At 37.9% G+C, this 12,098-nt stretch overlaps 2 protein-coding genes across 2 annotated transcripts in view; one reads left to right on the top strand and one right to left on the bottom strand.

Annotated features, from left to right (window-relative positions):
• GINM1 (glycoprotein integral membrane 1) overlaps positions 1–4,770 on the bottom strand; it is a 63,379-nt gene extending 58,609 nt beyond the window's left edge. The window contains exons 1-2 of the mRNA XM_006872078.1: positions 4,735–4,770; positions 4,321–4,551 (exon numbers count right to left, since the gene is read on the bottom strand). Of these exons, the coding sequence (XP_006872140.1) occupies positions 4,321–4,551; positions 4,735–4,770 (267 nt within the window). The remainder of the gene's footprint in view (positions 1–4,320; positions 4,552–4,734) is intronic.
• Positions 4,752–12,098, top strand: part of PPIL4 (peptidylprolyl isomerase (cyclophilin)-like 4) — a 34,633-nt gene continuing 27,286 nt past the window's right edge. Inside the window, exons 1-7 of the mRNA XM_006872060.1 lie at positions 4,752–4,838; positions 8,968–9,035; positions 9,123–9,187; positions 9,595–9,712; positions 10,387–10,529; positions 11,021–11,117; positions 11,906–12,022. Of these exons, the coding sequence (XP_006872122.1) occupies positions 4,769–4,838; positions 8,968–9,035; positions 9,123–9,187; positions 9,595–9,712; positions 10,387–10,529; positions 11,021–11,117; positions 11,906–12,022 (678 nt within the window). The 5' untranslated portion in view covers positions 4,752–4,768. The remainder of the gene's footprint in view (positions 4,839–8,967; positions 9,036–9,122; positions 9,188–9,594; positions 9,713–10,386; positions 10,530–11,020; positions 11,118–11,905; positions 12,023–12,098) is intronic.

Raw genomic sequence — 12,098 nt, 5'->3', positions numbered from 1 at the left:
TTTGTATCTTGTAAACAGCTTATTGAAGGATCCTGTTTTCTTATCCCTTTGTATCTTGTAAACAGCTTATTGAAGGATCCTGTTTTCTGATCCTTTGTGCTACTTTCTGTCTCTTGACTGGTGCATTAAAACCATTTATATTTAGTGTATTTATCATAGGTATGAATTGATTACTGTAATTTTGCTGTGTTTTTTGTTGTGTATGTGATGCCACTTTTTTTGTTCCACATAATTTTCTGCACTGAGTTCATTTTGTTTGCAGATTTCCTTTTCATTTTCTTCATTTCATTTCTGTGTATTAATGTCTACTAAGTCTTTTTGCTTTTGCTTTTTTTTTTTTGGATGTGAAGGTCATTCATTTTCTTTGAGTTTATCCTGTAATTTATTAATTTTTTCCTTATTTAAAAACTATTTGAATTCTATTATCTTGAAATCTATTTGACTTCCTTGCCTTTTGGAAATTCAGTATACTTTTCCCTTTTTCTGCTTTGTCGTTGACTTCATTATAAATTGATTATCTCTGGTTCCCTATGTTTCGGTCTTGTAGGTTTGTTTTACATTAAATACTTATATATCTAGATTGAGTTGTGGGTGGTGTGATCATGCATGTTAATCTCAGGTTGTTGTCTGCTGCTCTTGGTTCTGTTTAAAGAGCATCCTTTAGTATTTTTTGTAAAGATGGTCTCTTATTACAAATTCTTTTCATTTCCGTTTATATGGAATTTCCTAATTTCACCATCATATTTGAGGGATGGATCTTCTGGGTGAATTGGTTGGTAATTTATTTCATTCAGATGCTATCCCATTACCTTCTTATCTGCATGGTTTCTGCTAAGGAATCAGAGCTTAGTCTTATTGGTCCTCCTTTGTAGGTTAACTTTTTGTTTTTCCCAAACTGCTCTCAGGATTCTTGTCTTTGGTTTTGGGAAGTTTGATTATGTTTTGGTGATTTTCTTTTGGGATCTCTCCTGTTTGGGGCTCATCAGGTACTTACATGTTTATCTTCTCATCTTTCAAGATACTAAGGAAGTTTTTTTCCAACAACTCTTTGACAATTTCTTCTGTGATTTTTTCTTGTCTGGAATTCATATCACCCGCAAGTTGTTTCTCTTCATGGTGTCCTACATAACTCTTGGACTTTCTTCTGATTTTTTTCATTCTTTTTTCTGATTGTTCTTCTAGCATACTATTGAGAGATTTATCTTCAATCTCACTAATTTGGGCTTCCATTGCTTCAAATGTACTCCTTTGTCCTTTTAATGTATTGTTCATTTCTGAGATCTTAGTATTAATTTTCTCTATTTCTAATTGCAGAGTTCTGGTGTGGCACTGTGGGCTAATGTTCACCAGCTGCTCCTTGAAAATCCTATATAGGGTCGCTATGAGCCAGAACCTACACAACAGCACTTAACATTTCTAATCGCAAGTTTTGTATTGCTTCAAAATTTGCATTTGTCTGTTTGTTCTTCTAGTGTTTTCCTTCATTCTTCTAAAAGTTTTGTTTGCTCTCCTTTCTTTCCTCAATCTTTCTCTCAATCCTTTGTGGGTACTTAAAAGTCATTATTTTGGATTCTTTTTCAGTTAGTTCTATTACCTTTTCTTCCTCAGCAACTTTTTTTTTTAATCTGCATTTTATCCATTTGTTTGTGTCACTCACTCTTGGTCTTTGTGCAAGCTAAAATTTTCTTGTCTCTGGGACACTGTGGTGTTTTTGTGTTTGTATTGAATTGATGATTGTATGTTGATATAATCTTAGGTTCTCATCAACTATCTCCTGTGGGTGTAGTCAGAGAGTGGAAGCATGTGCACTTCAGTTTAGGGGTGGTTTGGCATTAGGCAAATCTGCAGTAAAAGACCTCTTAAAGTGTTCAGTCAAAGATGTCAGTTTAAGGACTAAGGTGCACCTGACCCAAGTCATGGTATTTTCAATAGCCTCATATGCAGGCGAAAGTTTGACAATGAATAAGGAAGACCATAGAAGAATCAATTCATTTGAATTATGGTGTTGACAAAGAATATTGAAAGTGCCATGGACTGTCACAAGAACAAACAAACAAATTAGTGCTGGAATATGTGGAGCCAGAACACTCCCTACAGACAAGGATGGTGGAATAGTGGTTTGTGTTGATTTGACTTAGCCAGGATTCTTAGTGGCTTGGCAGATGAAATGTAGTTATCCTCATGATGAGAACTAATACTATGCAATCATTTCTATATTGAGGTCTGCTATGAGCAGCCAAACAACTGTAAGGAAGTTTCCTTAGAGGTGTGGGCTCTTTCCAAAATATTACACACTCAGGCAAAGCTTGCTTGATTTCTACTGGGTCTGTATCTTGTATCTATCTCATCCTTTGACCTCTGGTTCTTTGGGTTTGAGCCAGTGGCCTTCTTTATTACCTACTGATGCAGGTAGTCATCATCAGCCTGCCTTCTCACCTTCTGGACCTACCTACCTGCCTGCCTGACCAGTTGACCTTGGTTCATCTGACCTAGACTTTGACTCTCCTATTTCTACAACTGGGTGAGCCATTTCCTTGATATAAACGTATCATCTATCTATCTATCTATCTATCTATCTATCTATCTATCATCTATTCTGGTGTGGCACTGCAGGTTAATACGCTGGATTGCAGTCGGTTTGGCCTGCAAGCGAGTAGTTCAAGCTCTGAACCTCAGAAACCCTATACAGGGTCACTATAAGTCAGAACTGACTTGATGGCACTTAACAACAACAACAACTATATTAAGTTTTATTGGTTTTTAGTCTCTAAAGAACCTAGTCTAAGACAGATGTCAAGACTTCACCTCTCATACTTTGCACGTGTTGTCAGGAGGGACCAGTTCCTGGAGACATACATCATGCTTGGGCAAAGTGAAGGGTCAGCGAGAAAGATGAATGTCCCCAGTGAGATGGGTTGACACAGTGGAAGCAACAATGGGCTCCAGCATGACAACTGTGAGGATGACACAGGTCTAGGCAGTGTTTCTTTCCACTGTGCAGAGAGTCTCCCTGAGTTGGAAATGACTTGATGACTTGATGACACCTAACAACAACATTCTAAAACCTTAGCATAAAGCAAAGTATATTCTTTCACCACATAATTCCCTTTGACTCCAAACTTTGGTCTGTTTTTCAGCACTTGATTTCATTACTATTTCCATCATCCCCACCATCAAAACTTCTATTTATCATTTCTACAAATTACAAGTGGCTTGACACCAAATGGAAATCTGGAACATGATCTATGTTTGTTTCCCATTTCCAGGAGAGAGTGACTCACTGCACTTTGATTACAACACAGTCTAACCCAGAATTTCCACACTCTTCCACATATTTTTGAATTTCCTAAAAATTCCCGTAGCTGGTAAGATGGAAAGCAAGAAAGAAAATTCCCCTTTTGCATTTCCAAAGTAATTCACACATATAACAATTTAAGTTTTTTAGTGAGAGTTTTTCATTGACTGTTAACTTATTTTCTAAAACATTTAGAAACTGCTTTTACTGTAACCTGTGTATTTAGAAATGGATTTCATTACTCATAGCTTGCATGTTCTCATTTGAAGAACAACTAACCCATTGAAATATCACTGTAGCAGCCAGCATTTAGTATGTACAAGCTTTAAGAATATTATTTAGATTTTACAATCTTACGACATGAGTATAATTTAGGGCCCCATTATCTTGTACATAAAACAGATTTATAGAGATTAAACACTTTGCCCTAATTACAGGATAACTGATGAATCGTAGCATTCTAAAGTCAAATACTGTATTGATTTTTAATGAAAGTAGGTGACATTGTTAAGCTGGTTTGTTTTTATACATTTATGGAGATGATTATAAAACATGCTTTTCACTGACTTAAATCTGGACTGGTAACTTCAAGGTTGGTAGTTCAAACCCAACAGCTGCTCTTGGAAATCCTACACAGGGTCACTGTGAGTCAAAAGTGACTCAACAGCATATATATATATATATATATATATATATATATATGTATATATGTATATATATGTATATGTACACACACACATGTACATACACACACAGGAGGGGACTTCAAAAAGTTTGTTGATAACTAGAATGAAAAGATAATGGGATTTTTTCCATGAACTTTTAAAAGTTCCCTTTGTCAATTTTGTCATATGGTGGCTTGCACGTTGCTGTGATGTTGAAAGCTATGTCACCAACATTTTTTCAAATATCAGCAGGGTCACCCATGGTGGACACGTTTCAGCAGAGCTGATAAACGGGTTGACATTTGAGACTGAAGTGTATTGTTTCGAAGTTGTTCGCCCTGTGGACCCACCAGCAGTTACTATCATGGGGACAGACACAGTTAGCTCAGAAAGGCCTCCATGCTGACCACCTTTGTGTTGGCGTGTACGCTTGGGACCAGAAGTTCGGGACTCAGGGCGACGATACACGACTGATGAGGGCTCCGCTAAGAAGGTCGCGCAGCGGTCTATCTCTGGCTGCTCGGATGTCTTCCTGCTCTTGTGACGGACGGAGACACAAAACACTTGAAAGAGCCCCCTTTGAGTGACAGGCTGCCACACAAGCTGCAAAAGGCAGCTTAGCATTTTCAAAAGGGCCGCGGGGCGGGAAATGGCAGCGCCCAGGCCGGCCGGCACGAGCAGCCGGAAGGGGCGTTATCAGTGAAGGGATGATGCAAAAAAACGTCGCGTCGCATGTGACGTAGAACGTAGACGTCGACGGGCTGCGGCTGTCACCCTCCGAGCTAGTTGCAGCCGATTAGCAGGCGCCATGGCGGTCCTCCTGGAGACAACTTTGGGCGACGTGGTCATCGATCTGTACACGGAGGAGCGGCCGCGCGGTGAGGGTTCCCCGTCTTGTCGCGTCACCTGCCCTTAGCTCCCTAGGCCCCAGAACCTTGTGGGTCGAGCGCGTGTCTTTTGGTGTGCGCGGTGGGACTGATTTATAAGGAGGCCGTGCTTATAGAAAAGTTTTTGTGGGGATACTTCACTTACGCATTAGCAGCTCGTCTACGGTTTCTGTGTTGATCAGCTTGTGGTCATTTGGGGACGGTGAGTGAGTGAGTGTGTGTGTGAGAGAGAGAGAGAGAGAGAAAGAATGCACACCAAATACAGCCTGTATTTACACTCTCCATGGAGCCCTGTAGCGTAATGGTTACGAGTCGGGCTGCCAACCTCAAAGTCATCAGTTCAAAACTACCACGGGAGAAAGATGAAGCTTTCTGCTCCCATAAAGATTTACAGCCTCAAAAACTCTATGCAGGGTCGCTACCACGGCACATAACCACCAGGGGTTACAAATACTACTCACCAGTTAAGTTTTGGTGTTGTGACAGTAGCCTGCGTGTGAGGAACGGATTGTTCCGAGCTGTGGAGCCTTCACTGACCTCCTTCAATATAAGTGCCTTGTGCTGAGGGTTTGAATTTCCCTAGGGTATCGTAGACGCAGGAAGCCAGTGGACTGTGGAGTTCTGGAAGGATGCGCCAGTTGCTATGGAAACCAGAAACAGGAGTGATAACTGGTTGGGGTGGAATGCGGAGCACTTGAACACACGCAGTCAGATGAGTGGGAGCTTGGTTTTTACCGTTTGCTTTGCATTTTCTGGAGACAGTCACAACGTTTGCAGGCCTGAGGGTCGAAAGGCATGTGAGGTCTCCTCTTCAAGGTTAGGTCAGATCAGGAGTAGTCATATTGATGGCTGCCTTACTGATGACCAGATACTTTGAAGGGTTTTTTGGTTTTGTTTTTGAAATTGTGGTATACACACACGAGGGGGCTTCAGAAAGTTCGTGGAAAATGGAATGAAAAGAAATGTAATTTTCTACAAGCATTATTACTTACTTTATTTATGAATTGAGTGAAGGTTTACAGAGATCATCAGCTTTACATTCAACAAATCCCACACTTTGTTGTTTGGTCTCAGTGACTGCAATCCCCTCCATGTAACATCACGGATCCCACTTCCTCCTTGGGGTTCCTGTTTCCATCCTGCCCTCCTTCCCATCCCTTCTCCCCTTTGTCCTTAGGAACATGTTGCCCTTTTGATCTTGACTGACTGACCATTCCATGGTGAGCAGACCTTACTAGTGTTGTTGTTGCCTCTCTGTACTTGTCTACTGCTTGGCTGAAAATTGGGTCATAAGGGTGAGTTCTGTCCCAGACCTGAAGGGTAGTCGAAGTTCAGTCTCAGGTTTCTCACACTTTATGATGATTATTATTTTAATCCTAGCTTTTATTCAGCTGGGCTGTACTTATGAACAGAGTTTCACAGAAAAATTCCAAAATCCCTTCCTTTTACTTTTATTGAGAAGGTGAAGTGAATGCAACATGGTGCTGTTGCCTTTAGAAAGCCTTTTGATTCCATCTGTTTGTCCAGCATACAAGGACCATTGTAGACAAACAGTACAGCCATCTTTGCAGAATCAGGCAGGTTTTTCAGGAGCTTTGATCTAGTAAAGAAGTTCTGAGATGTGTTTTCATTACCAGTATTCACAACTGTTTCAAATACTGTCCATTATTGATTGAGTGCATTACCTGATTGATTTGATCAACTACTCTAAATGGACATTTATTAAGTTCCTGAAATGCCATCAAGTATAACATGGTAGGGACACTTCTTTCCCTTCTACTTTAATGAGTTAATTCATGCAGTTGAGGACTACTGCAAAATTTGACTCTAATTCAAATTCCATATTTATCATGTTGTGATTAGTAAGTGCCAACAAGTGAGTTCCAACTCAAAGTGACTCTGAATAGGGTTTCTGAGGAGTGGGTGGTGAGTTCAAACCACTGATCCTGCAGTCTAGTACTTATTCTATAGCACCACACAGGACTCCATATTTTTCTTAGTCTTTCTCATTTTCTGCATTTTCCACAAGCTTTTTGAACCCCCTGGTATATATCAAAACATTTATCAGTTCAACATTTTTTGCTTGTACAATTCAGTGACATGTAGCCATCACCACTATCTGGTTCCAGAATTTGCTATCATCCTTCACAGAAGCTTAATGAAAGATTTAGAAGCAGGATTGTTGATGGTGGCAGTGTGCCATGGAGTCGGTTCCGAGGCTGTAAATCTTTATAGGAGCAGAAAACTTCATCTTTCTCTCATGGAACGGCTGGTAGTTTCAAACTGCTGATCTTGAGGTTAGCAGCCTGACTCATAATCACTACATTACCAGAGCTCCTTTAGAAGCAGGACTAGGGCATGGAAAACTTGCTGTTTTAGGAAGATAACAGACAGCTGTTTAGAGAATGTATCAGATTAGGGAGAAACTGGAGACCAGGAGAGATTGCCCTATTTTCACTATGAATTTGTACACACACATAATGCATGCAAAGTGCCTAGGAAACTAGCCCACAAGGGGGTGTGCAGTTTAGGAAAGAAAGTCATATATCACACACATCATTTGAGTGCAACATAAATATTGTCCTGCCCCGATGGGAGGCAGAGTCTCTCTAAAGGATGAAACAAGTTACCATACTATACAGTAAGTGCCTCCTACCACTGTACTATTAAGGAGCTCTATATGGGTCAGAATTAACTCGATGGCACTTGACAACAACAACAGTAGCATAGTGGTTACGAGTTGGGCTGCTAATCTCACAGTCAGCAGTTTGGAACTACCCGCCAATGGGAGAAAGATGAGCCTTTCTGCTCCCATAAAGATATACAGCCTCAGAAATCCTGTACAGGGTCACTATGAGTTGGAAACGACTCCACGGTGTATAACCACCACCACCATACTGTTAAGGAGCTCACATAGCATCGTGGATTATGAGCTGGGTTGCTAATTACAAGGTCAGTAGTTTGAATCTCCTGACAGTTCCATGGAGAAAGATGAGGCTTTCTGCTCTGAAACCCTGTACAGAGTCGTTATGAGTTGGAATCGACTTGATGGTACACCACCACCACGCTGTCTTTCACACTCAGTGATCCCTCTTACGCAGTTCATATTGTCCCCCAGACCCACGCTGGTCTTCTTCTCATTGTCTGGCTCTACCACATTTCTCTTCTGTCTTGTCCTTCTGGTGAAGTCCTTGATCAGTTTTTACATCAAGCATGATCCTCAGAAGAGTTAGACCGGGTTTCTCCTGTTTTGGGTCAGGTCCTTTTTATAATCACATTTACTTGTTGTGGAATTATTTGCAAATCTTGTCTCCTCTCAAGAAAGCTTACCTTAGTTCCAAGAAAGCTTACCTTGCTTACCAGATACCCGGTCCCTGTCATGGATTATACATTTGAAAAGAGGCTCTGATTCTGTAGGAAGGTGCTATGGGGATGGGAGAGAGACAGATACCGGTTGTACGGAGAAGCAGAATCTTGATTAGTAGGTAGACACAAATAAGCCCCTGCTTACTGTTTGTGTTCATGTAAGTTCCTGAGGGTGGGGACTGCCTCATATTACCTTACTGTCTAGTTTCTAATTTAGTGTTTTGAGTAATTAACATACTTCACAGCTGAATTATGAACTTGTTGAGAGCAGGGGCTGTGTCAGGCACCTAGCAGGTATTCAGAAAATGTGTATTGAATAAGCAGTTGAATTTATATGAAAAAACTTGTGTATGATAGAAGTATGTTTTTTTTGAAAATTCAGCCTCAGAATGTCTCATTTTTCCTAATTTATATAATTGGCACCCATTTTAACATTCTCTGCTAGCTCTTTTTCCATCATAATATCTTCTTTAATTATTTTTCTGTTACAAAACCAATCTGTCAATAAATTATTGTTTATGGTAAGTATTGATTTCCTACATTTTTAGCTCAGTGTCTAAGAAATCCTAAGAAAAAGATGATAAAATGATCACCTAAAATATGTTGCCTCTCTCTAGACTTACTATACTTTATTTTTTAACTGACTTTTAGCCTCTAATCTTTCTTGTTTGTTTAATGGTAATTTTGAGATTAAATTATGCTAATTGTATGTGTGGACTACTGTGGTAAACTTAATTTTTAATTTTTTTCCCAGCCTGCTTGAATTTCCTGAAGTTGTGCAAAATAAAATATTACAATTATTGCCTTATTCACAATGTACAGGTGAGTTGGTGTGTATTAGTTATGTGTTTTCCTATTAAGACCATCTAGCATACTATATGAATTAACAAAATACCCTGTGTTTCATAGAGGGATTTTATTATACAAACTGGTGATCCTACGGGAACTGGCCGTGGAGGAGAATCTGTTTTTGGGTGAGTTTTTTTATTTTTAAGTAAAAAAAGAATTGTCTCTTATAATGTTAATTAGTATACTTCAATCTGCACGTAAAAATATGGTAAAAATATAGATTCCTTTTTCCAGGTTTCCTAAATGTCTGTAACAAACAAGAAGACTGTTTTGAATTATAGTGGCATATCTATAAAGAGATATTTTGTGACCCTGTATATTACTCGAGCCCTGGTGTGGCAAGGTAGGATAAGCATTGGACTGCTAACTGCAAGGTCAACAGTTCAAACCTACCAGCCAATTTTGGAAACCCTATGCAGGGTCGATATGAGTCAGAACTGATTTGATGGCAGACAGCAACAACATATTAGACCTGTACATCTATATTCCATTATGAAAGTATATTTTTTAACTTTATTATATGTGTTTTCAGTCAGCTCTATGGTGATCAAGCAAGTTTTTTTGATGCAGAAAAAGTGCCAAGAATTAAGCACAAGAAGAGAGGCACTGTGTCCATGGTGAACAATGGCAGTGACCAGCACGGATCTCAGGTTAGGAAATGGTTGAGGATATGAGTTAGTCATTACAAAGCAGGACTGGAAGGACCCCATACAATTACATTTAAAAACTATCCATTAAGGAGAAAATTTGTCAGAGATTTTTGTTAAAGAATTGTAAATTTTTTTTCTATATTAAAAACACACACACACACACACACAAAAGCATGACATCTTATTTTTTTTGTTCTTACAAATGTAATGCTTGCTGATTGTGAGAAATTTAGAAAATACAGAAAAATAATGAAGAAGAAAATGACATTACCCACAACCCTACCATCCAGAGATCATTACTATTCATGTTGTGGTCATTTCAATATTTATTACAGAATTTGTAATATGTTGTATTTAGCATGTTTCATTAATTGTCTTGTTTAATTCTCTTACCAACCCACTGGGGCAAGTTCATTTATTTTCCAGTTTACATGTAAAGAGACTGAGCCTTGGTTTGTCCAAGTGTGATGAGCAGTCAGTGGAACATCCTTGTACATACTGATATTTTATATATAAGCTATGTACTTTTAACTTAGTACTAGTGACAAATGCATATGAGTAGGTGCAGTTAATGTATACTTATTTGTATATTTTTTGTTAGTCTGTAACTGATTTCAGTTTGAATAATATATATATATGTATATGTGTGTGTGTTTATCTGTCTTTCTATATAGTTTCTTATAACTACAGGAGACAATCTAGATTACCTTGATGGTGTACATACAGTGTTTGGTGAGGTAACAGAAGGCATGGACATAATTAAGAAAATTAATGAGACCTTTGTTGACAAGGACTTTGTACCTTATCAAGATATCAGGTGTGTTTCTAATTTACTATATGAAGGTATTAGAATGCATTAATACTGTGATAGTTGACATTTAATAATGATTTTTTGGGTAATTTTAAAATGTGAATTACTATAAAACTGTAGACTCCATTTAATAAAAGGGACCTTTTGTATTTTTGTATTGGTGGTATAATTGCTTATGTTGGGAAGAATGAGTACATTAGTTTAGCTTTTAAAAATGCAGAGTATTAGATATAGGGTAAAAGTACTAAATTTAGGCAACTACTATATATTTTAGAGTAATGCAGAGTAATAAATATAGTAACAAGCAATGAAATAAAAACAGTCTCAGTAACTATGAAAGTGTACTCTGGTAATATCCTTCAACAATTAAATTTAAGAAGTGAAGTTTTTATTGGCATTGAAGATACTTAAGACCCTTATTATAATCTGTATAAAAATAAGATATAGATTCTAAAGTAACTTAAATTTTAATACTTGACTTGGATTGATTTTGTAAGGATAAATCATACAGTGATTTTAGATGATCCATTTGATGACCCTCCTGATTTATTAATTCCTGATCGATCACCAGAACCAACAAAGGAGCAACTAGATGTAAGTAGAACCTTCTTATGATTAAATATGCATGCATATTAATGTTTTGTATGAGTTTAGCTTTTTGGTCTTTTAAAACTTGTTTCTTAAGAATATTATCTTGCTTAATTAGTTATACTAGAAAAGGTTAGAGATCTTTTATCACATCCACAGAGATAATCATTTTTCTAGCTATCTTTCACTTTCCTATTTTCCATTCTTCAGTTTTCTTTCTGTTGGAACAGCCTTTGTTCTGGAAGGTTATGAGAACATTTTGGGGAAATGTTTTTCTTATCTCCTAACTCCAGTTAGGAGTATAACTTCATGGTTGAATTAAACTGTCCTGTCTTGAGGTAGTTCTTTTTAACTGGGACTTTCTGTAAAACAAGACAGACTTTTACTTGTTTTTGAGGTATGAATTGCTGCTCTGAGGTTTTCTCAAAATAAATCTTTTATAACTTGGTGTTGCATTTCTAAGATCATTTATCTTCTGCAATCAGCACTTAGTTATATATCAGATAGTTTTGATATATGTTTATTTTGGTTTTATAGTAAGTTAGAAATTCTGTCTGGTGGTTTAAGCTCACCAGCTGCTCCTCAGAAACCCTACACAGGGTCGCTATGCGTTGAAATCGACTCGACAGCACTTCACAACAACAACAAATATTACAGAATTAATTTAAATCAATTTTCACAGATTGTTTCAACTGATGTTTTAACACTTTTGATGGAACTAAGAATAATGCATATCTTCCATGTTTCTCAGATTTTTAATTTTTTAATTATATGTAAAAACTTGTAATTTACAGAGTGGTCGAATAGGAGCAGATGAAGAAATTGATGATTTCAAAGGAAGGTCAGCTGAAGAAGTAGAAGAAATAAAAGCAGAAAAAGAGGCTAAAACACAAGCTATTCTATTAGAAATGGTAAGTTAATTATATTTGCTCAAAGAGTTGTTTTATAATAGTAGTGTTGTTGTTGTTGTCAGGTGCCATCGAGTCG

The sequence above is a fragment of the Chrysochloris asiatica genome, unplaced genomic scaffold (assembly GCF_000296735.1).
Source record: "Chrysochloris asiatica unplaced genomic scaffold, ChrAsi1.0 scaffold00182, whole genome shotgun sequence".
In the NCBI taxonomy this organism is placed as follows: domain Eukaryota; kingdom Metazoa; phylum Chordata; class Mammalia; order Afrosoricida; family Chrysochloridae; genus Chrysochloris; species Chrysochloris asiatica.
Note: the sequence above shows the minus strand (reverse complement) of the source record. Positions and strands in the feature narration are given on the sequence as shown.